Source organism: Solanum verrucosum, unplaced genomic scaffold (assembly GCF_900185275.1).
Source record: "Solanum verrucosum unplaced genomic scaffold, falcon-dt-bn FXZP01000298.1, whole genome shotgun sequence".
In the NCBI taxonomy this organism is placed as follows: Eukaryota; Viridiplantae; Streptophyta; class Magnoliopsida; order Solanales; family Solanaceae; genus Solanum; species Solanum verrucosum.
Window position 1 is genome coordinate 195,761 of NW_026020113.1, and position 25,159 is coordinate 220,919.

The following is a 25,159-nucleotide window of genomic DNA, read 5'->3' on the forward strand; positions in this document are numbered from 1 at the left end:
GATTAAAAAACAGAAAATGAATCTTTGAGTTCTTACCGTAAATATTGCACATGAATATGTCATTGTCTTGTCTAGAAACAGCGAGAAGAGCTCATTACTCTGAAAAAAGCGATAACTATACTTATCAGCCTATGTAAGATGACAACGTTACAAGAAAACAGCAGAAAGTGACAAACTGTACAAGTTATTTACCAGGTCATAGTGACGAGAGATGTTCCTACGAGCCTGAGTCAGGGTGCGCTGATTTGAAACACATCGGATGAAGTACTTTGCAGATGACACTGCAGCTGTAAAAAGAAGTGGTGTCCACCATCCTCTGGAGATACAGGTAACGAAAAAAACTTTTAACGTGTCAATGGAAGTTGAAATGTCCTGATTACTGTTTCTGTTAACTATTTACCTTTTCTTACTAGACCTTGTGACGGATGCTTTCAAATCTCTGTTGTTAACAAAAATCTGTAAAAGAATTCAGGATGCCAAGTACCAAAAAAAATTTATTGACATAGAAATAGAGTCATTTTCTCACCATGAAAAGATTAAGAAGACCGTCATTCTTATCAACAAAAGAGAAGTCTCCATGAATAAAAGCATCAGCAAGACCTAAGTCACCTTGAGTTGCAACCTGTAAGTGATTAGTTTATGTCAAAGAATTTATCCTTCCTTTACATTTTTCTTCTTTAGTTTCTCGATGAATACGAGAGACGGGGATTAGTTTATGTCAAAATGAAACTGTTATAACTCACATTAAGCATCCTGTAGCGATGAAACTCATGAGAAATCTAGTAACGAGGAGGCGTGCTCCTGTGTCTGCCCAGGTAGGTACCATGTGTTTGGGATTTTTCAGGATACTAAAGTTTTTCTTAAGTAGTCCTTGTGCAGCAATAGTACCTGCCTGAGAAGCAGCATAAAAAACAGATTATTGTCCACACATTGTATCGTGTATTCTTGTTCATGGCTTTCATTTCTCCTTCAAGTTGAAGTGCAGTACGCTTGTTGGAAGGATATATATAGTACTACCTTTAGTCCATCCTCATGGAAGCCATAGCCTGAAAGTAGTATTGCAATTTTACATCAATGAGTAGTGAAAGAACGAAGCGGCTATAAAATTTGTGCACTAAAGGAAGCAAAGATAAGAGAATCAGGACAATTTTATGAAAGTACCTTGATATGCTCCACAAAACCATATTCCTCTCTTGCCTTGAATTTGATAAAGCTCAGATGAAGCTCTGGATGCAGCAACTGAGGGTACTGGATGACTGGTGGTCCACTTAAGCAACATATGCTCTGGTGTGTGAGGAGGATTAAGAGTTACACAATAAGGCCTCTCTGTCTCACCAAGGTTCTGTTGGTTTACACATTCCAAAGATAAGAAGGCTTCCTTATTGAAAACATTATAGAAAGGAGAGGCATCATATACCTGGATTAATATTGAGCCAATATGTCACGCATACTCTATCGTTCATGGTTCTAAGAAAATTCCATGAGCTCCACGCTGCTGGGTTGCGAGGCAGGAGAGTTTTGTCACAATGAAGGAAAATATCACTGTCCCAGAGGAATAGAAAATGAGTGTGCATGTTGACATTATAAATCGTCGCAACACTATGGTTCAAAACACCAACTAACTTCTTTCATCATTCAATGCGCATTCTTCTATAATCTCATTGTAACAGATACTACTATCTAACATGAACATACTTTTATATGTTCATTTCTGAGAGGAAGATAAACCATGCATTTCACCGATATCAGCCTAAATGATGAACTTTTCGGAAAAGAAAATAAAGAGGAATGAGAAAATTCAGTTCAAAAAGTTTAAATAATAGGCGCGAAAAGTACCTGTAAACATATTGAAAAGCACCCAATATTCTTGTTTCATCATATGTTGCCTCTTTTCCTAACATTCTCAGTGTGTCAGGTGCATGTGCAGCCATTATGCATCCGTTGTATACTTCTTTGGAACCATCAGTGCAAGCTACAGTACAACCTGCACTCGCTCTCTCTTTTACAGTTAGAATCACGACTAGTTTCTAACTATGGGAAGACTTTTCTTAGGTACACCAAATGAACTTTATGGAAACAAGGACAGGAAACTTTCACATAAATGCATTAGCAGACATGGAGAAAATAGAGGGATTTTAAATGCTAAAACCAAACCGGACCTTCTTCATTCGTTGTTACAGAATTGACTTCACAACCCATTCTTATATGGCACCCTCTCTTCTGCAACTCCTCCTTAACCTGGTTTTTTTACGAGTCAAATAACCAGAATGATGATAGAAGCTTAACAAATCATTCAAGAAAACGAAAATTTGTACTTCCTTGAAGATTTCTTCTCTGAAATTAGTAACAACTTTGAGGTACTTATAGAATAAAAGTACCACCTTGTTTACATACGCATGTGATCGCCATCTAACAGTGAGCCATTGAGGGCGACCAGATATCTGTAAAGAAAATACGGAAGCACTCTTTATTACAAGGACAACAAAATGATATAGAGAAGTATTCAGATTCAGTATCTTCTACGAACCATATTTAGTGATTGGCTATAAGTCATGCATGAAATATGCTCATTGAATAGTATGTATGAGAATTCTACCTTCCGAGGGGCAGGACCAAATCAAAGTGCATATTGGAACCTGTGAAACATATGTGTGAATTGCTTGTTGCAAGATTAATATTTTGAATGAACAAAATTGCCTATACACGTGGTAAAATCAAGAACTATGACAGAAGAGCAGTCTCACCAGATAAGCTTTCTGAAATAACTCCGAATAGCCATGTGATTGAATAAAATGTCCCAACGTTTCATTGTGATCAATGTCAGGATTGTTTTCCAATGTTTCAAGGTAACTGCAATGCAGTGAGAAACATATTCGTGATGAAACAAACTTCATTGGAGATAGCTCTTTTATTGACACATAAAACAAAGAAAATGCACAAAATAGAACAATTTGGTAAATTTCCATCATCATATACACCATCTTCAAATGAACAATAAAGACTCTGCGCTCTAAATTTCTAATGAGATCAGTAAATCAACAAATTGCTCAAACAATAATAGATCACATGAAATGTAATTGATAACTGGTATGAAGTCACATATATAAAGATAAATAAGTTATTGGTACCTTGTGACGTCCTGCTTGAATTTGCTAATTTCTCTCATCATTTGCCAAAAATACAGATTGAAGACATTCTTCTTCTGTGCAAACAAACTAGAGAATTTCGAGTACCCCATTCACAACCACGGCCTTGGTCTAAGCTCACTGAGAAAGACATATCAGAGATCTCCACATCAACTCCAAGGAGCTCAAAAAATTCCATCAGGTTTGGATAAGTTACCTGTCAAATACAGCATCCAAAAGATGGGGTAAAAACAACTCTAGCTACAAACGTTTCATTCCATAGAAACTCAAAATGATGGTTTGCCACTATCTAGTTCACTACTAAGAATAGATCAAAACTGAAGATGATTTCAAATCACTAACCTTATAATTATTATCTCGGAAAGTCACTTTCTTTGTTTTAGAAAATTGGAATCAAAGAAGAAAGGTGACTTTCTGAAATAATAACTATCATAACTGAGTTTAACATTGATCATATAGTACTTTTTTAGGTTTCTTTTATGACCCAACAATATGCGTAAGAACTTTAAAGCTCAGGCTTAACTGCCAAGGCATAATAACTTTTGGACTTTAACATGAAAAGTGTCTGGACAGTTGAAATTTTGAATCCGCCCTTTAAACAAATATCTTATTACATCAAGTATCATAACTAGAGCATTTTTACCAAACGCATAATTAAGCTAAAAAAATACTTATAACATACCCGATTGAATACTATAAAACCAACGTCAAGATCGACGCCGTCAACGGTGACAGTCTTAGCATGGCCTCTGAGATAATTTTCCTTCTCATAAATTACAACTTTGACCCCTGATTTTGCCAATTCATATGCAGCAACTAGTCCACTTATCCCTGCCCCTACCACTGCTACTTCCATTTTTTTGTCACTTTAGCTTCAATACTGCAACTGCAATAACAATGAAGATCAGAAGAGGTCATTAAATAGGAGTGGGGGTTGGTAAACTTGAAATGTCATGAAACTATTATTTTTCATATGTACGTCCATTAGGAAAGTCATATTTCTCATTTATAAAAAAAACTTATTTTCCTATAGTTTTTTTGTTTTGTTTTGTTTTTTTCCTATAGTTAACCAACCAAAATGAAAAAATTGAAAAATATTGTCATACCAAAAGCACACCCACCCATATATAATACAAGTAATTTTATAATTTCCCTACTTTTCAAGAACTGAATGAGACTAGAGGCAGGGTTAGAGAAGCGGAAGGGGGTTTACTCCAACCCCTTTCGTCGAAAAAGCACACTTCTTTTAATGTATATTGTTGTTGAATGTAGTAATTAATGATGAACCCCTCAGTAAAAAATTCCACCTTTACCACGGGATGATCACATTTTAGTGCTGGAAGAGAGAAAAACAATACTCAATCGATTTAAGCAAGTGAATCAAATACTTTCAAAACATAAAAAAAGACAGCGTTATATATTCACAATATTAAACGTGAAAAAATCAGCCCGTAAAATCACAAACTATAAAAACTTTAGGCACTACATATCACTCATTAGATGTGCATAACCATGAAAGTCGTGGTGTCGAGAAAATTAGGTACTACATATCACTTGAGGCTATTGTTGGAGTTGTAGAGATCTTTAAATTTCTGTAGACATTTTGATACATTCTACATATATTAAGTTTAAGTGCACAAGATTCAAAAGTCTTCTTTATTTTCTTTGTCAAATTAAACCAGACAAATAAATAGAAACGGAAAAAGTAATAAAAGAATACTTAATTAGTGGATGTAGGCATGTGATATTTATGTGAATAATGGAAGTTAAATGTTCTTTTTAGGATTAATTTTGATATATTTTTTTTCATTTTAGTAGGTTTTATTTGAAAATTAAAAAGTCACAAAAAGAATCACATTTTAAGATAATTTTTTTGGAAAAGACCACCAATGATAACTTTCCATGTGGAAGATCCCTCTTTTATCCTTGCCTAACAAACTTTGGACCACATTTTTCATTAATTTGGACAAAGTCTCACCTGCACACAAAAGGGACATGATTTTTTGCACATTGAAAAAAGGACCATTTGGATTTTTGTGGGAAAAAGGTTGAGGCAGTTCTATTTGGATTATTTTCATTAATGTTACACCTGCACTCTTGAATTTTCATTATTAGTATTAGACATATTTCTTGCCGAGGACTTATCAGAAACAATGAGGTAGGGATGAAATATGTGTATACTTTATCTTCTTCAAATCCCTACTTTTTGAGACTAATTGGATATGTTGTTGTTGTTAGTGGTGAGGCCAGGTAGGCCCCCCATTCAATGAAATACAACATTGTTTATTCATGATTAAAATTATTTTTTTATGTAGATATAATAGATGTGGAACTCTGTTATTTTAAGCTGATTTGAAGTTTTGATGATTTAACAAACTTTCAGATCTAACAAGAGATCTGGTCGAGGACAGATTGCGTACATGAAAAAGTCAAAAGACAACTGTCACATCCGACATGGTTGGTGCACAACTTTTCAGAATTGCAGGCTCTCAGCCACTGGCCTTGTCCGAAGGGTTTGTGTCCATTTGAATATAGTCTCTTCTCCAAAGACACAACTTAAGATTTGGCAAACAAAGTTTTGAATTTCTGAAAAATTCATAAGCTCACAAAGAAAAGGCCATCTTCAAGGAAGCACACTACTCATACTCAACAAGGGACCTGATGGAGTGCTAAAGCGTCTTTGTTGTATTTTGAGCTTTGTGTCTTATGTGCTTATATTGTAAATCTACTCCTAAGTTATAAAGGATAGTAGATCGGTTGCTTGTCTAAGTCTTTAGTTTGAGTCGTATTAACTAGAGTTAGTCAAATCATCTATGTTCTAGTCAAGCCTTTTTACATCATAATGTTCTCTTGGGTAGAGTTGCCTAGGAGTGTCAACTAGAGTTAGTTGATGTTTGGATGCAACCGAGTTGTTGCTTGTTTATGCTCCAATCTTTGAGATCTGAGTTGGTGGCTCGAGTTAGACTTTTGGGTTCTTAAAGTCTAGATCAACTAGAGTTAGTTGGTTTAGTGGGCAATAGGATTATTGCTTAGTTTCCTTTGTAGTAGAGTTGCTACAGTAAGGGGGAAAGGGGTTAAAGAGTTTTAATTCCTAGGTTGCAAGAGTTTGTAATTTTGCACCAATTGAATGAAATGGAGTTTGGGTTGAAATCTTGTGAGTACAGGTCGTGGTTTTCACCTCCCTTGAGCAAGGGGGTTTTCACGTAAAATCCTTGTGCCTGATCTACTTTGAGCTATTTATTTTCCGCACTATTATTCTGTCTGTGACCTGGCCCCATGGTCACTAGTGGACGCATACATTCTAACAAACTCCTTTTGACTTCTTTGTATGTTTATTTCTTTATATTTTGAACCCTGTGTAAGATGGAATTGCAATAGCATCTTTTTTAGTCTAGTTAGGTTTGCCTCTTCTGTTCCACTCCATAACCATATTGTTGCTTCTTTCCTTGGTAATTGAAAAATATCAAATTTCAACCAGCCCAAATTTTTCCTTTACCCATCTCAATACAATTACAGTAAATTCCTTGAATAACTTTTATTAGTTCATTGATAAAAGTTTCCACAATACAGTACAAGAAATTAATCACATAATTCAGTATGAAGCAATGAGACATGATATGTCTTTATTAGGTCTTTCATGCTGTTTCGAGGAAATGATTTATTTGCAAAGACAAAGTTACAATATATAATCCAAACAACGAAACTCTAACAAGCTGAAGGCATAGCAACATTGTAAGGATCACCAAATGTTGCAACATTGCCTGGCCTTGAAAATACAATCTACAAAGGGAAGAAGCACCACTTGATCAGTTGTTTTACTTCTCAAATTTGGTGAAATAATTTCAAGTTTTCTTGTATAAAAAGGGAACAAGTGGCATGCATGTATTTACTATTGAAGATATAATTTAATAAATAAAAGCTTGTCCCCTTCAATGGCTTGAGTTTTAAAATAAAGTAGTTCACATAATTGAACATGATACAAACAGAGTTTGAGTTTCACTGCTACCCTTGAAGTGGCATGCCAAAATTATGCCTAAGTGGGTAAAACTATGTACCATCTCTAATTACTTGAAACTTTTAGACGAGGTGTTAACATAATTCAATATTGCTTTTACGTTTTTATCTAACCTTTTTCCCTTTACAACTACCTCAATCTACTCCTGCATTTCCACTTAGTCCAACAAAAATATTGACATTATTTTTTTTCTTTGCTACCTACAAGTATCACTGAGCCCCATCCAAAGATTTATCATCATACCTGATAATCTCCTATCGTGCATGTTTTGAATCCAGCAGCACAATAGTCAAAGTAGTACTCCCATGTCCTGATGAACTTGTCATCGAATCCCAAAGCACAAAGTTGGCTAGTGACACAGTTAACAATGCTCAAGTATCAGCATCTACTGATCAAGCTACAAATAATTCTTGAAGGAAACGGTTTTAACTCAACGTAGAAGGTTGTGGACTTAGTTTGGTTTAGTTACCTCTTGTTTTTCAGGAGGTTTTTTCTCCAACATCTCAGTGTCTGATAGTAATGACTTCCTATATTTTCCAGGTGCTCTACACTGCATTTTTTTATATCATTTATCAAATGCTTTCAGAAATAAATGTTTTTGAAAATGTGTCGAGCATGCTAGTGCAAAATCACAATATCAATTTTTCTTACCATAGTTTTGATGCAGCAGCCATGGCTGATGTTACTGGACTTAGTGCAGGCAAGCCTCCGCCTGGGAATATATACTCTCTCATGAAGTCTGTGCTATGCCTGTGACTGTCATACCTATCGTCTGGTATGTAAATGAACTGTGGAAAGCCAACAGTATGTGAAAAGCTGCTCATTGGAACAAGGGCAACAGAACAATGAAGGGAAGTAAAGAATTCTTATAACAAAGTGGAACGAAAGTAATGTTGGAAGAAGAAAATTCTTCCTTAGATTTTTGTGATATACGCAAGTTATCTTAAAGATTTCATTACCTGCAGGACAAGAAGGCCATCTTCTGCCAGTGCAGATTCACAGCAAGTAAAGAATTCTGCCATAAACTCATGACCAACAGCCTCTAACATCTCGCTGAAAATGATTATTAATACAATTATCACGCTTTGGCTTGACATGTAGTGATCAGTAATACAATATATATATATGTCCAGATGTATAGATGGATAAAAGCTCACCATGATATAATCCTGTCATATTTGTCCTTATTTGGGATTTGGCGATAATCACATAGGAGAAATGTAATTTGATCCTGTGATTTGTGAAAAGATTTCTTTCAATTGAATATTAACAGATAATCCTAGCTTTAAAGTTGCTCAGATTTGGATTGCAAGTGCTACGCAGGGAATTTGCCTCAGGTTATAGCAATTACTGTGCAGTGTAAGTTTCATATAAGTTATCTAGAAAATTTGAGCTTCCAATGACATTGTAACTTGTAAGTACTATACCTGAAGGCCGGCTTGCTCAACTCTCAACTGTGCATACTTCAGTTGCTGCTCAGAGAGAGTGATACCAGTATACTTACATCCTGTGTTCTTGACAACTTCCACAGCAAAACATCCCCAGCCAAATCCAATCTCTAAAATGTGATGTTCCTTGCTAATTTTGGCCTAAACAGAATAGAAGCAGAATCAATTTTTTGTAGAAACGGAGATAAATTTTTACTTAGTTGATGACTTACCTTTTCAATGAGAAGAGAAATCTTTCTCTGCTGTGCAACTTTCAGGTCTTCATCCTCACTCTAGGTAAAAAAGAAGAGAAGAAACAAAACTGGATTTAAAGAACAGGAAATTTAGCTCAACATAAGAAAAAAGTTTGAGAGATGACCTTGAATATTGCACATGAGTATGTCATTGTCTCATCCAGAAAGAGTGAGAAGAGTTCATTACTCTGGAAAAAACAATTAACACCACAATGCTTAGCATATATTCAATGGAAGCCCATCTTACAAAATTGCAACTGGCAAAAATATGGCCAGGATTGAGTACTTCAATTACCAGGTCATAATGACGAGAGATATTCCGACGAGCTTGAGTCAGGGTGTTTCGATTTAAAACATGTCGAAAGAAATATTTTGCAGATGACAGTGCTGCTGTAAAAATAAGTGGTCTCCACCAGCCTCCAGCGCTACACGAAGTGATGACAAACTTTAACATATGAACAGAAGTTTGTGTTTCTTGATTTCAGGTCAGTGAACTATTTTACCTCTTGACAGATTGTTTCAAATCTCTGTTGGCAATAAATATCTGCATAATAACCGTGAAGCTAAGAACCCGACAAAAGTTATTCACAAAGATATTGAGTCATTCCTCACCATGATAAGATTAAGAAGACCTTCGTGCTTATCAACGAAAGAGAAATCCCCATGAATAAAGGCATCAGTAAGGCCTATGTCAGCTTGAGTTGCAACCTGTAAGGTATGTTACAGAATTTGTCAAAATTGAGAAACTTTTCATTATTGTTTCGGGTTTAATTTTTTTTAAAATTCCAATTTACCTTCCAGTAAAACTGCATACTATGAACTCTAAGAGAAACTTTCAGTGAGCATTTACTCTCTATGCCTTGGAAGGTGAAAATTGTACCTCCTTCTTCCAACAAGCTATATACCAAAACATATAAAGTAACTATCCAGATATCTTTAATTATCAGAAAAGAAACTCAAAAATCTCCGAGTAATAAATTACTATCATTACTCACATTATGCATCCTGTTTGAATGTAACTTTTGAAAAATCTAGTAACAATGAGGCGTGCTCCAGTTTCAGGCCAGGTTGGTACCATATGCTTGGGGTTATCTAAAATACCAGAATTCCTTCTAAGCATGCCATCTGCAGCAACCACACCCGCCTGAGGAGGATCAAAAGGTAGACAATCATCCAAATGAGACCAGAGGGACAACAAAAGCTGGAAATCTATTGAGCATCAGGTGTTATTCCCAATTGTTTTCAGAGTAAAGTGATACTTAAAGTTATATCTGTTGAGCTTTTATTAGCAGTAGTACTACCTTTAGTCCATTCGCATGGAAGCCATATCCTGAAAGTATTGAAACAAAAATAAGCAGTGAAACACAAGGCTGAAAATAAAGTTTGTACACTAAAAGAAAGCTAAGACTAAAATTAGAACAACTCAAGCTACAAGTGTTATTAGTAGGTTTCCTTTGACCTTATGTGGAAGCAAGGCAATGAATAAACCTATACACTAGCTAGGCTGTTGTGATCAGTTGCTTGCATCAAGTTGAAATGGAAAGAATGAAGAGTCAGAAATGAATGAAGCATTCTTTGAAAAAAGAGTAAATAGAAACGTAGTCATTTTATCTGTAAAGAGTCTGAATAATCTCTTAACAGATTCAAACTTATGAACTGAAATTTCCAGACTAACGTAGAGAACTATAAAAAGTCTAGAGAAAGACACTTTATTGTTTCATACTGTGGGTTCTGCAAATAATTTAAATGACAATAGTAAGCAGTGCAAACTGCAAAATCCTTCAAGTTGCAGTTAAAGGAACTGGTTCTCTAAGTTCAATATAGTTGAAGTCTAATAGCTGACTACGCACGATAGCTGGTTACAAAGGAACATTTATCTTGAAACAGCTCTACATAAAAAGAGATCCATACCTTGATATTCTCCACAAAACCATATTCCTCTCTTCCCTTGGATTTGATGTAGCTCACATGAAGCTTTTGATGCAGCAACTGAGGGGACTGGGTAGCGCGCTGTCCACTTAAGCAACGTATGCTCTGGTGAGTGAGGAGGATCAACAGTTACTAGATAAGGCAGCTTTGAGTCACCAAGATTCTGTAAATTTAGACAGCTCATAAATTAAGAGAGCAGTTACAAGAGAAAAGACTCTCCACCGAAGAGCATTATCTTCTAGTTTCTATAGAATGTCCTAAAAATCACTGGATAACACACCTGGATTATATTGAGCCAATATGTCACACATCCTCTACTATTCATGGTTCCAAGAAAGTTACAAGCACTCCATGTTGTCAGGTTGTGAGGCAGGAATGTTTTGTCACAATGAAGGAAAACATCACTGTCACACAGGAAGAGAAAATGAGTTTGCCTTTTAACATCACAAATCTTGTTAAGACTATGGTATAATCCACCAACTCCCTTCTTTTCAACCATTCAGCAAGATAAGTCGTGCTCGTGGGTAGAATTCTATAAGATGAAATGACCAAGTATATTAATCTTGGCCTCCAGTACAGTTTTCATATTAGCTCAGAAATCTGGCAGCTGGTTGTATCTGTTAATTGACTAAAACCAGCCACCATTTAAACATTCATTTAATTTGCACTTCACCACACCACTAACAGAGAATACAAATATAAAAGTAAATTAAAGAGGAAGATAAACAACATAAGTGACGTCAGTATATGGATAAAAATCCAAAAAGATAAAAGTAGATTAAAGAGGAACGAAAGCCAAGGTATTCAAATAAAGGAGACGAAAGTACCTATCGACATACTGGAAAGCACTCAGTATTCTTGTTTCATCGCATGTTGCCTCTTTGCCTAACATTTTCAGAGTACTTGGACCATCTGCAGCCATGATGCATCCATCAAATACTTCTTTGGCACCATCATTGCAAGCAATGGTACAACCTGCAAGGGCTCTTTCGTTTACAGTAGAATCACGAGTAGTTTGTAGCTATGTGATGGTAACAGAAGAAGCTGATTGAAGACTTTTCCTTTGATAAGCACGACTCTATTAGACCACTATCACTTGAAAAGAATATCATCAAATGAATATAAACTAAGATACACATGTTATTATACAAATCAACAAGCTAGAAGCCAAGATTAGACAACATAATGTCTAAATGATAGTGGTGAACCCCAACAAGAAGACTGAGGTTGGGAATGAAATAGGCTACTGTTTGATCCCGGGTGGATCTGCAACAAGTCCATTGTTAAGTGACAATGATTACCCACAAATCCGCGGAGGTTTTACCAAGTACAATGTGTGGGTAACACCTTATAACAAGTCTGAGAAATGGGCAGGAGGATTATATACTGATCAAAGCCATGGGGATGATACATTAGCCATATGGAGCCTCAGGTAATACGCGCAATAGATTCTATATAGTACGCTCTTGTTTCAAGTCGTTTGTCTTACTTTCTTTTTTAGTCTATTTTAAAAAGAACGTCTCTTTCCTATTCTGACAACTTTTTAATTTTAACTTTCCCCGGAGTATTTCTTTTATGATAATGCAGGGATAGGGAAATCAAGAACAAGGATATTGTATTATGGTACACATTTGGTGTTCATCATGTACCCAAACAAGAAGATTTTCCAATTATGCCAACATTAAGCACTAGTTTTGAGCTCAAGCCTACTAATTTCTTTCAGCATAATCCAGTTCTTTAATAAGTCAAGTTGGCAAACTTTGTACTATCATAAATGGATAATGTCATCATTTATGGAAAAAAAATTCTACTACTATTGTTATTAAATAAAGTCAGCTCTTGGCCATGCTTATACTTTATGCATCTAACAATCTTATTGTCACAAAAATGTTATGACATGTTTATGATAAATTTAAAAAGTCATATAACTACAAAACTAGAAGTTACTATACTAGTAGTACTTTAAGACCTTAAACTTCAAAAATCTTTGTTTTCTTCTTAAAGTTCATGTCTTCAAATTATGTCACATAAATTAAAGCGCGATGAGTATAATTTTTATTATGTATGCCAAACTCAAACATACCTTTCTTTCCAGACAAAACAATCTCGTGCATATTTTGGAGAAGAAAAGAGAGACTGTTTCTTCTTTATTTTTTCTGGATATTACAACGAATTCGACAGTCCCTGTGAATGCTCACCACAAAATGAGCTAGAAATGGCCTACAATAACAGTTTTCTGGTAAACAAACTTGTATTTACAAAAGAAAAAATATCTAATAACCATAGCCAGGAACAAAGTACAAATACTAAGACATCCAGGGCAAAGTTGTCACGTAAATCTCGAGGTACTTTAGTTGTAAATTGAATATTGAAGGACACAAATATTGATAACTTGTATAGTTGTGTTAAGTGCATTGAGTATATTTGGTTGTGGTGTTTCATCCTCTTTTGTTTCATACTTGTACATGGATGTCTAAATTTGGTATACATTATGAAAGTTATACTCATTGCGTTCTAATATATATGACATAATTTGAATGACGTGAAATTTAAGAAGAAAACAAAGATATTTGAAGTTTGTGATCTTAAAATACTACTAGTATATAGTATCTTGTAGTTATAAGACTTTTTTAATTTATCATAAACATGTCATAACATTTATGTGACGATATGACTGTTGCCTTTCAAACTTCTCCTAACAATAAAACTGATCATGAGTACAAAGTTTCCACTCAAGAATGAGATGCATAAAGCATGGCCAAGAGCTTGTTGGGTTTAGGATCTTTTTTCCCTTCCTATGTGGATAAATAAAAGTCTTATTAGGACTAGCCCACTTTAGCCCATAACCTAAAATATTATGTGGCATATATAAGGCTTATTTGGTCTTATTTTCAGAAACACAAGAGAGAAAAATCAAGAGAGTTTCGTTTTAGAAATTGAGAGAAAAAGAGAAAAAAATCCCGTTTTTGCTTCTGGAAATTTTCTGTTCAGGCAGTCCGCTTCAAACAGAGTTTGCTGCTTCGTTAACCGTTGGGTCGTGCTCAAATTTTAACTGGGAGTTCTCAGCATCTGGTTCTTGCAATTCAACGGTGGAGATCGGATTTAGAGGTCTGTAGCTTCTGATTTTGGGGCGTGAACAGTAGCGCGTTTTGGGTGAAATCTCTTCTTTAATTCTCTAGTTTTGGTGCAATCTTGATTTGTTGTTGCTCGTTGTTTGGCACTTGTTTTGTGGCCAATTTTGGAGAACAATTTTGTAACTCTTGGTGTTTATAGTGGAGCTTTTGGTCCTGTGATTTTTTACTCTTCACATCGAAGGGTTTTCCACGTAAATCGTTGTGTCTTGTGTGATTGGGTTATTCTTATCTTGTTGCTTTAGTTTGATTGATATACTTGCTGTCCATTCTTCATATTGCTTGATTTGGTTTGTCTTTTCTTGGTTCAAATTGAAAGGGAAAGTTTAGATTTGGGTATTATTCCGCTGCTATCCTGTCTGACATTCTTGTTAGTGTCTTGACTTTCCCAACAAAGTGGTATCAGAGCATTGGTTGTTGTTCATTATTGATTTGAATTATGGAGGCAAATATGAGCAAGATGGTTTGTTTGAATGGTAGTAACTATCATATTTGGAGAGGCAAGATGAAAGATCTCCTATTTGTCAAGAAAATGCATTTACCTGTGTTTACCTCTAATAAACCCCAATCCATGACGGATGAGGAATGGGAATTTGAGCACTTGCAGGTTTGTGGTTATATTAGACAATGGGTTAAAGATAATGTTCGAAATCACATTGTGAATGAGACACATGCCAGAAGTTTGTGGGACAAGCTCGAGACGCTTTATGCTTCAAAGACTGGCAACAATAAGTTGTTTCTATTGAAACAATTGATGAATATCAGGTATAAAGAGGGCACTCCTATTTCTGACCATATTAATGATTTTCAGGGTGTTCTTGACCAGCTATCTGGAATGAATGTAAAATTCGATGAAGAAATACAGGGACTATGACTTCTTAATACTCTGCCAGACTATTTTGAAACTCTTTGAGTTTCTTTGACTAATTCTGCTCCCAGTGGTGTTGTGACCATGGAATATGCTAAGAGTGGTGTCTTGAATGAAGAGATGAGAAGAAGATCTCAACGCTCAACTTCTTCTACTTCACACTCTGATGTTTTGGTTACTGAAGATAGGGGGAGAAACAAGTTCAGAGGTTAGAATGACAGAGATAAAAGTAGAGGTAAGTCAAAGTCTAAATACAAGAATGTTACATGTGACTATTGCCACAAGAATGGGCATATCAAGAAATTTTGTTTTAAGTACAAGAGAGATATGAGACAACAAAAGAAAGAAGGTGACAATGAAAATCGTGTTGTTGTTGTTGCTAATGATGATCTTCTTGTTTCTTGTGATGAAAATGTTGTCAATCTTGTTCGTGATGAGTCTACCTGGTTTGTGGATTCTGGTGCTACTTCTCATGTCACGCCCAAGAAGGAATTATTTTCTTCTTATACTCCAGGTAATTTTGGGAAGTTGAAAATGGGTAATAATCATGAGGTTGCAGTTCTTGGTATTGGGACAATTTGTTTGGAAAGTAACAATGGTTCCAAACTAGTTCTCAATAATGTCAAACATGCTCCAGATGTTCGCTTGAATTTGATTTCTGTGGGATACCTTGATGATGAGGGTTATGTTAATACCCTGGGTGCTGGCCAGTGGAAGCTTACTAAAGGCTCGATGATTGTAGCCCGTGGTGATAAGTTGTCTAACTTGTATGTTTTTCAAGGCTCCATTTTTAGAGGCTCAGTAAATTTGGTGGAGAATGATACTTCATCATTGTTATGGCATAGAAGACTGAGTCATATGAGCGAGAAGGGGATGAACAATTTGGCTAAGAAAAATTTGTTTTCTGGAGTAAAACAAGCAAAGTTGAACAAGTGTGTTCATTGCTTAGCAGGTAAACAGAAGAGAGTTTCTTTTCAGAGTCATCCGCCTTCAAGAAAGCTTGATTTGATGGAGTTGGTACATTCTGATTTGTGTGGTCCTTTTAAGGTAAGGTCTCATGGTGGTGCACTATATTTTGTGACTTTTATTGATGATTATTCACGCAAACTCTGGGTATTCTCTTTGAAGTCCAAGGATCAGGTACTTGATGTGTTTAAGAGTTTTCAGGCTTTGGTTGAGAGACAAACAGGGAAGAAATTGAAATGCATTCGTTCTGATAATGGTGGTGAGTATATTGGCCCCTTTGATAGATATTGCAGAGAGCAGGGTATTCGGCATCAGAAAACTCCTCCAAAAACTCCTCAACTAAATGGTTTGGCGGAGAGGATGAATAGAACTCTTGTTGAGAGAGTTAGATGTATGCTTTCATATGCTAAGCTGCCATATTCCTTTTGGGCAGAAGCACTTAATACTGTTGCATATGTTATCAATTTATCTCCTACTTGTAACATCCGACAATTTAAAAATGAATATGAAGAAGCTTGAAATTTGGAAATAGTCATTTTTGGAAAAATTTAAAATCTGGAAAATTTGGCCAAGTGTGGAAATCAGTGAGTTTTTGGCCAACTTTGAGCAGTCATAACTCCTAGCTCAGGATGATTTAGGAGTAGTTCCAGTTATGGTTTCGAAGCTTGTGGAACGATCTTTCCAACGCCACTGAGTTTGCTCGATTCCGAGTTCGTATGAGCGAGTTATGATCTTTGAAAGTTGGGCAGTTGGCAGGGATTCCGTTCCGAAAATTTAAGGGCATTTTGGTCTTTTCACAAATAATTTCTTTTGATCTTATATTGTTGTATTAGGCTGATATTTGGATCATTTTGTCCCATTTTGAAAGAGAAAGAGTTAGGGTTCAAGAGAAGAAGAAGAGAAGAAGGAGAAGAAGAAGAGAAGAAAGAGGAGATCAACAAGATTTGTCAAGATCATTGTGGATTTTCGTCGGGGGTGATCTCTATCAAGGTATGTGAGTCTTTAGTGTGGGTTTATCCTTTCCCCCCACATACCAAGCTCGTTTTTATGATTTGAGAAGAGATTGGATTTGTTGTTGAAGTTGTTGAAGTTGTTAGTTGTTGTTGATGTTGTTAGTTGTGTTGTTGAAGTTATTGTTGGTTGTGGGACAGGATTGGGCTGTGTATTTGAGTTGTGACCTATTGTATATTGAGGGATTTTATGATCCTTAGTGTTGGTTGGTTCATACCCCCACACACCAACTCGTTTTTAATTCCAAGAGAAGATTTATTGGTTGTTGAAGTTGTAGTGGTGTTGTGTTGAAGTTCTTGCTGATTTAGTACAGATTTCTGGCTGTGATTTTTGAGTTGAATCTATTGTATAATAAGGGTCTTTATGATTCTAAGTGTTGCTGCTGAAACCTTGAGGTTGAGAGGGTTTAGAATTGGAAAGAAACAAGGGGAAAAAGTCGGATTTTTGGGGAAAAAGGGGTTGGGCTGTTGCACCTCTCCTAGTGCCAAGGACACCAATCCTTCCCTTTCATTCACCATTTCTTTTTTTATACATGTTCCTAGGTATTATACCTATGTTTCCTAGTTGTTTCCAACACTCCAAGGTACTTCCAAAAGTCAAGTAAAACTACAAGTCAAGTGAAGTTAGTTTCCAAGTCAAGTGAAGTTAGTTTCCAATTCAAGTGAAGTTAGTTTCCAAGTCAAGTGAAGTCAAGCTTAGAAGTAAGTAAGTCAAAGCAAGTCTTTAAGGTTTTCCAAGAGTCTTCATTGAGCGTTTTAACTTCATTCTAAGGCTCAAGTTCCAAGTTAAGTATTGAGTTTCAAGTCAAGTCAAAAGTTAAGAGTTTCATGTTAAGTTAAGAGTTTCACATCAAGCCAAGAGTTCAAGTAAAGTAAAGAGTTTAAAGTTGAGTTCTTTTCTCAAAGTTATTAGGGAACTATGTATTCCCAAAGAAGTTTTAAAGAAATGTTTTTACATTTAAACAAGGTTGGAAACTGAGATTTCCAAAAAGCCTTCGGGCTAGTTTTTGAGTAATTATCTCATATCAGCAGGAAGAAATATGTTTTAAAAACATAAGAGCCAGTACATTTTTGGGAGTAGTATCGAGCACCGAATTGGGGGAGCGTTCAAAGAACCCACAGCCCCCATAGAACCATGTTAGCCACCATGGGTAGAAAAGGATCATACTTTTTAGATGAATCCTTTTCAGATTAGACTAGTGGATCCATTAGGCAGTTCAGGTCTTATACCTTTGGCCGGGTATAAGATGCTCTGGCAGCGTGAGGTCGATCGCTGTATCATCACTATAGCTCTTATGTGATGGTTGTCGGTTAGAGAAACTCCCACAGCAGTTATTGTATTTTTCATACACAGAGATTATTGTATTTTTTATATACATCAGTTCATTGTATTTTTATACACATTTCAGGCTTATTGTATCCTTGTATACACACAGAGTTCATAGCATGTTTTAAGCAATCTTTCTTTATATCGCACTTGTTTTAAATTGCCTTATATTGAAAGAAGTCAGTCAGGTTGAGTTAAGTTGAGCCAGGTAAGCTATTCAGTTTCTTCCAGTTTTCCTTCTAGCCTTTGTTGCTTAGTTTTCCAGCTTGCATACTCGTACATTCCATGTACTGAAGCCAGTTGGCCTGCATCGTTTGATGATGCAGATTCAGGTACCCCGGATCAGCATCCTGCACGTCGTTGATCCAGCTGAGCACTCCAGAGTCAGTGGTGAGCCTCCTTGCATCCCGGAGGACTCAATTATTTTGTGTTCTTAGTTTTTGTTTTATTAGGATGTTGCGGGGTCTGTCCCAACATCCATCTCAGTATTTTAGAGGTTTCATAGACAGACAGTCAGTCAGTTAGTTTTGAGTCTCTCATCTATATATATATGTAAATATTCTATTTTGAGATTCGAGTTGCCTTTATGGCCATATTTTATAAGTTAAGTTGTTTTGTAATATTGCATTGCATTGAGTTATTCTGTTGAGGTTTCCGCTGAGTTAAGAAAGCCAGGCCAAGGGTTCGCTTGGGGCTAGAAATGGTCTCCGGGTGCCGGTCCCGCCCAGGGTGTAGGCTCGGGGCGTGACACTACTATTGCTTTGAATGGTGATGTCTCTGACAGAGTTTGGTCTGGTAAGAATGTTTCTTATGATCATCTTAAAGTTTTTGGGTGTAAAGCCTTTGTGCATGTTCCTAAGGATGAAAGGTCAAAGTTAGATGTTAAAACTAGGCAATGTATCTTTGTTGGTTATGGTCAAGATGAATTTGGCTATCGTTTCTTTGATCCAGTTGAGAAGAAACTTGTTAGAAGCCGTGACGTTGTGTTCTTTGAAGACCAAACAATTGAAGATCTTGACAAAGTTGAGAAAATTGATTCTCAGAGTAGTGACAGCCTAGTTCAAGTTGATCCAGTGCCTTTGACTATTCCACCATGTGAAAATCTTCAAAATGATGAAAATCAAGTTGATATTGAAGATGGTGATCATATTCAGAATGACCAATATGCCGCTGATGCTCCAGTGCAAGACGATGTGGTTGGTCTGCAACCAACTATTATTGATGCTCCAGAGAGTTCTCTCAAACGATCTACTAGAGTGAAATTACCTTCATCTCGTTATTCTTCTAATGAGTATGTACTCTTGACTGATGGGGGAGAACCAGAGAGTCTTGATGAGGCAATGGAAGGTAAAGAAAAAGAAAAGTGGTTTGATGCTATGGAGGATGAAATGAAGTCTCTACATGATAATCATACCTTCAATTTGGTTGTGTTACCTAAACATCGAAAAGCTTTGAAAAACAGGTGGGTTTTCCGGGTGAAACATGAAGATGGTAACCCAGTTTCACGGTACAAGGCTAGATTAGTTGTGAAGGGTTTTAGCCAGAAAAAAGGGATTGATTTTGATGAGATATTCTCTCCAGTTGTGAAAATGTCATCCATTCGTGTGGTTCTAGGCTTGGTTGCAAGTCTGGACTTAGAGTTTGAACAGATGGATGTAAAAACTGCTTTTCTCCATGGTGACTTAGATGAAGAAATTTATATGGAGCAACCGGAAGGTTTTGAAGTCAAGGGAAAAGAGAATTATGTTTGCAAATTGAAGAAGAGCTTGTATGGCTTAAAACAAGCTCCCAGGCAATGGTACAGGAAGTTTGGTTCCTTTATGAGTCAGCAGGGCTTCAAGAAGACTTCTTCAGACCATTGTGTTTTTGTGCAAAAATTCTCTGATGGTGACTTTATTATCGTTTTACTTTATGATGATGACATGCTTGTCGTTGGTCATAATGCTTGCAGGATTAAAGAATTGAAGCAAGAGTTGCATAAGTCTTTTGTTATGACAGACTTGGGACCAGCAAGGCAGATTCTTGGCATGCAGATTGTCCGTGATAGAGATGCCAAGAAGTTGTGGTTGTCACAAGAGAAGTATATTCAGAAAGTACTTCGTAGATTCAACATGGACAAAGCTAAGGTTGTCAATACACCTTTAGCTATGCACTTTAAATTGAGTACTAGACATTGTCCTTCCAGTGATGGTGAGAAGGAAGATATGAAGAAAGTTCCTTATGCTTCAGCTGTTGGTAGTTTGATGTATGCAATGGTGTGTACAAGACCAGATATTGCTCATGCTGTTAGTATTGTTAGTCGTTTTCTTTCTAATCCGGGAAGAGAGCATTGGAATGCTGCTAAGTGGATTATGAGATATCTTTGTGACACTTTTAGTTTGAGTTTGTGTTTTGGTACAAGAAAGCCTATTCTTTGTGGTTACACTGATTCAGACATGGCTGGTGATGTTGAAACTCGTAAGTCTACTTCAGGCTACTTGATTACTTTTGCAGGGGGAGCTGTGTCTTGGCAATCTAGGTTGCAACAATGTGTTGTTTTATCTACTACAGAGGCTGAGCTTATTGCTGCTGTTGAAGCTTGCAAAGAGTTGATCTGGATGAAGAGATTTTTGGGGGAACTTGGTTGTGCTCAAGAGAGGTATGTGCTTTATTGCGACAGTCAAAGTGCTATTCATCTTGGCAAGAATTCTACATTTCATGGTCGGTCTAAACACATTGATGTGAGGTATCATTGGATTCGAGATGTGTTGGATTCTAAGTTGCTTGAACTTGAAAAGATTCATACCAATGATAATGGTTCCGACATGATGACTAAAGCTTTGCCAAGAGGGAAGTTTGAGGATTGTTGCATGATCGCCGGGATGGCGGTCTCCTCCACATAGTTGTGAGGGGGAGAATTGTTGGGTTTAGGATCTTTTTTCCCTTCCTATGTGGATAAATAAAAGTCTTATTAGGACTAGCCCACTTTAGCCCATAACCTAAAATATTATGTGGCATATATAAGGCTTATTTGGTCTTATTTTCAGAAACACAAGAGAGAAAAATCAAGAGAGTTTCGTTTTAGAAATTGAGAGAAAAAGAGAAAAAAATCCCGTTTTTGCTTCTGGAAATTTTCTGTTCAGGCAGTCCGCTTCAAACAGAGTTTGCTGCTTCGTTAACCGTTGGGTCATGCTCAAATTTTAACTGGGAGTTCTCAGCATCTGGTTCTTGCAATTCAACGGTGGAGATCGGATTTAGAGGTCTGTAGCTTCTGATTTTGGGGCGTGAACAGTAGCGCGTTTTGGGTGAAATCTCTTCTTTAATTCTCTAGTTTTGGTGCAATCTTGATTTGTTGTTGCTCGTTGTTTGGCACTTGTTTTGTGGCCAATTTTGGAGAACAATTTTGTAACTCTTGGTGTTTATAGTGGAGCTTTTGGTCCTGTTGTTTTTTACTCTTCACATCGAAGGGTTTTCCACGTAAATCGTTGTGTCTTGTGTGATTGGGTTATTCTTATATTGTTGCTTTAGTTTGATTGATATACTTGCTGTCCATTCTTCATATTGCTTGATTTGGTTTGTCTTTTCTTGGTTCAAATTGAAAGGGAAAGTTTAGATTTGGGTATTATTCCGCTGCTATCCTGTCTGACATTCTGACATTCTTGTTAGTGTCTTGCCTTTCCCAACAGAGCTGACTTTATTTAATAACAATAATATTTGAATTATTTTTCATAAATGATGGCATTATCCATTTATGATAGTACAAAGCTTAGCACAGTACTTGACTTATTAAAGAACTGGATTATGCTGAAAGAAATTAGTAGGCTTGAGCTCAAAACTAGTGCTTAATGTTGGCATAATTGGAAAATCTTCTTGTTTGGGTACATGATGAACACCAAATGTGTACCATAAGACAATATCCTTGTTCTTGATTTCCCTATCCCTGCATTATTGTAAAAGAAATACTCCGGAAAGTTAGAATTAAAGAGTTGTCAGAATAGGAAAGAGACGTTCTTTTTAAAACAGACTAAAAAGGAAAGTAAGACAAATGACCTGAACAAGAGAGTACTATATAGAATCTATGGCATGTATTACCTGAGGCTCCATATGGCTAATGTATCATCACCATGGCTTTGATCAGTATATAATCCTCCTGCCCATTTCTCAGACTTGTTATAAGGTGTCACCCACACATTGTACTTGGTAAAACCTCCGCGGATCTGTGGATAATCATCGTCACTTAACAATGGACTTGTTGCAGATCCACCCGGGATCAGACAGTAGCCTATTTCATTCCCAACCTCAGTCTTCTTGTTGGGGTTTACCACTACCATTTCAAAGGCGCCTCGTGATGAACCTAGCTGAATCTTTGCATCTGATTCTGTTTCAGCTGTTTCACTAACAACTGTCCAATAACTCTTTCTTGGTGAACTTTTATTGATCGCGCGTCTAGTTTTTAAGTTTTTTTTCACAAAGGAGTTTTCATGACCGTCTACGTCTAAATCAAGGTGATAGGTAAAGAAATGATCATGATATGCACCTAAAGTGTTATCTGCTACTAGTGTTCCATACACTTCTTCTTTTATCTGGTCGTTGTGAGTATATATCGATCCCCTTACTTCAAGTAGACCAGTTAACCCAACCTGTACATGACAATGAATTCAGAAAAAGTTGATACTCAGTGTAAGCTACGCCTAAAACAGACGTTTTACTAGTCTTACTCATGACCGTGGTTTACTTACAGTGACTTTGATGGTGCCACTTTGTTTGAATTCATAGTCACTAATGTAATCATAATTTCCTACAGTCGACACCATTCTCACCACCAGGCTCACCTCCGGTCTAACCTTTCGTATCTGCAGCTCCAAATTTAGAAATGAAAGAGAAGTACTAATTAATCCGTAAACAAGAGCATTATATACTATACTTACATTTTTTCCAGGAATTGCAAGCTCTGTATGGCGCCACATGATATCTCCAGCATAACGTTCGAATATACAAATTACATTAGGCATTTTTCCTGGTGTACCATCTTGTGAAATGAAGTAGCCATCAATAAACTTCGCGTTCTCTGGACAATCCTTTGATGGTTCAAGCTCTACCGCGCATAGACCAAATCCAAATTCACCTCCATCAAAATAAGTCCTATAGTACCATTCTTCAGTCATATCCATGTATGGCACAAAAACTTCAGACACAAATCCTCTGTACATTACACTTCTAAATTCTTCCTTCTCAGCATCGAAGATCGATGCTAGTGATATGATCATTCCTGCTCTCATGTCATACGCTACGTGGAACTTCCAGTCGCCCCACCTAAAGTAAGTAAAAAACATGTCATTCTTCAGCAAATTAGTAATCTCAAAGTTTCGTCTAACGAATAATAATTTTTACCTCACTGTGTTTCTGTCGTCTAGAGTAAAACTTGGTCCATAAGGCTGCACTATTTTTATTGAATTTGATTCATGAGATGATCTCCGCGGCTTTGATCCCATGTAATCTGTCCCATTAGCTTTAGGGACAGGAACAATCAAACGATCAATATAACTCGTGATTGTCATTTGATCAAGAAGAACAATAATTGTAATTCCTTCAATAGGTCTCATATAAAGATTAATTGTGCCATCTAAGTAATAGCAAATGAGTTTAACCATTCTGTTAGTACTCTACCTTTTCTCTCCATACCATCCAACAGGATAGCCTTGACACGCGACTTCTTTTAGCTTCAGCCTTCTCTTTTTAATGGACGATATAAATGGTGGATACGATAATGGTAACTCATCGGCAGCTGTTTGCTCTTGTAGAGTAAGCATGGGGTAGCCATGTCCATTGTAGATTTTATCTGATAAAATTGAAACACTCGATAAGTCTACGATGATTTCATGTGTTTTTTGATCAATTCGAGTGATAACAATAGCTTCGCGAGGTGGAGTAGTACTCTTGGTGTGATGATGAGTGGATGATAGCCATGAAAGGACTAATTCTTTGTTTGGTTCATTTAAGCCAACATAATGGAAGGTTACATTGAGGGGAAAATAGGAATTTTTGACTATGTTTGTTACTTGAGTGAGTTCAAATAGAGTGAGAGACTCCAATGGGTGGTTGTATTCAAGAGGGGAGGATGAAATAACAAAGAAGAAATAGAAGAAGAAGAGGGAAATCTTGAAGAACAAAGGCATTGTTAGTTGAGAAGTTATGAATCTCAAAATTTGTTGATCCATGAAAGACTTAATGCTTACCCTTTATATGGTTTAGGCATAATACATGACCCTTAACTTGGTTCAGCTGTCAGTTATGACCTTTAACTTTGGGTGTGCTCAAGTAGGCACTTAAGCTATTATAAAATTCATTCTATATGGGATCTTATATGACAATTTTGTGTACAAAGTGGTGTCCTACGTGTATTATATATGCCTTGTAGGATGTTTTACTCGAAAATATAAGAAAAAGATAAAATGACTAAGTTTTCAAAACATCGATTAAACTTATGATTTAAGAGAAAATCGAATTTCCAAAAGAACAGAGTCGCCACTTAATCTTTTAGTAAAAATCAAGAAAAAACCTAAGGTTTTCAAAGATTTAAACAGATACAATCAATTGAAAATAAAAGGATTTGAAGTTCAATGTACATTTCGAGAAGGTGTTAGGCCCTCGGAATGCCCGCTAACTTGCGGTTGACCGGCGATTTGACTAAAAATGATTTTAACTAATTTTAAAATTTTAACTAAGTAAAAAGAACTCATAACGACTTTGACTAATTTTGAAATTTTAACTAAGTAAAAGAACTCATTTATTTTAACCAAGTAAATGAACTCATTTATTTTAACTTATTTATTTATTACTATTATTATTTTTATCATTTTATTTTTTATCATTGTCATTTTAATTATCTTAAAGGGAAATGAACCAAGGAGGAATTTTTCTAAAGGGAAATAATTTAATGGCAAGGCTAATAAAAATAGAGTAAAAAATATAGATATTTTAATTTTGAATATGATAAAAGGTTGAAATGGCTATCCATGGGAATTTAATTAAATTGAACCATAATCCAAATAAAATATTAGTTAAATGCCATATATGATAAACTAGTTTTGGATAATTAATATTGGC

The 25,159-nt window shown here is 36.2% G+C and overlaps 2 protein-coding genes and 2 pseudogenes across 2 annotated transcripts; 1 reads left to right on the forward strand and 3 right to left on the reverse strand.

Annotated features, from left to right (window-relative positions):
• The window catches only part of LOC125825672 (uncharacterized), a 31,336-nt pseudogene extending 27,334 nt beyond the window's left edge, over nt 1-4,002 (reverse strand).
• Nucleotides 4,003-6,851: 2,849 nt separating this feature from the next.
• Nucleotides 6,852-11,910, reverse strand: LOC125825673 (uncharacterized). Its single transcript, XM_049504995.1, has 19 exons — nt 11,907-11,910; nt 11,599-11,746; nt 11,052-11,175; nt 10,754-10,934; nt 10,144-10,172; nt 9,838-9,986; nt 9,637-9,739; nt 9,455-9,550; nt 9,346-9,386; nt 9,138-9,267; nt 8,968-9,030; nt 8,822-8,881; nt 8,589-8,750; nt 8,319-8,392; nt 8,121-8,214; nt 7,813-7,949; nt 7,631-7,711; nt 7,405-7,510; nt 6,852-6,926 (listed from the first exon to the last, which is right to left on the reverse strand). Exons 1-19 carry the CDS (start codon nt 11,908-11,910, stop codon nt 6,852-6,854), a joined length of 1,857 nt encoding a protein of 618 aa, XP_049360952.1.
• A 54-nt stretch (nt 11,911-11,964) lies between these two features.
• LOC125825674 (primary amine oxidase-like) lies at nt 11,965-12,512 on the forward strand. The gene is made up of 2 exons (XM_049504997.1): nt 11,965-12,203; nt 12,359-12,512. Exons 1-2 carry the CDS (start codon nt 11,965-11,967, stop codon nt 12,510-12,512), a joined length of 393 nt encoding a protein of 130 aa, XP_049360954.1.
• A 9,326-nt stretch (nt 12,513-21,838) lies between these two features.
• LOC125825675 (primary amine oxidase-like) lies at nt 21,839-24,228 on the reverse strand (annotated as a pseudogene).
• Between the last annotated feature and the right edge of the window lie 931 nt (nt 24,229-25,159).

Coding starts and splice junctions, on each gene's coding strand:
- LOC125825673 (XM_049504995.1), bottom strand. Junction 11,176..11,598: donor GCTTTCCAGTATGTCGATAG/GTACTTTCGTCT, acceptor CCTGTGTGACAG/TGATGTTTTCCTTCATTGTG. Junction 7,950..8,120: donor ATGGCCTTCTTGTCCTGCAG/GTAATGAAATCT, acceptor GGCTTTCCACAG/TTCATTTACATACCAGACGA.
- LOC125825674 (XM_049504997.1), top strand. CDS start 11,965: ATGATAGTGGTGAACCCCAACAAGAAGACTGAGGTTGGGAATGAAATA. Junction 12,204..12,358: donor TTAGCCATATGGAGCCTCAG/GTAATACGCGCA, acceptor ATGATAATGCAG/GGATAGGGAAATCAAGAACA.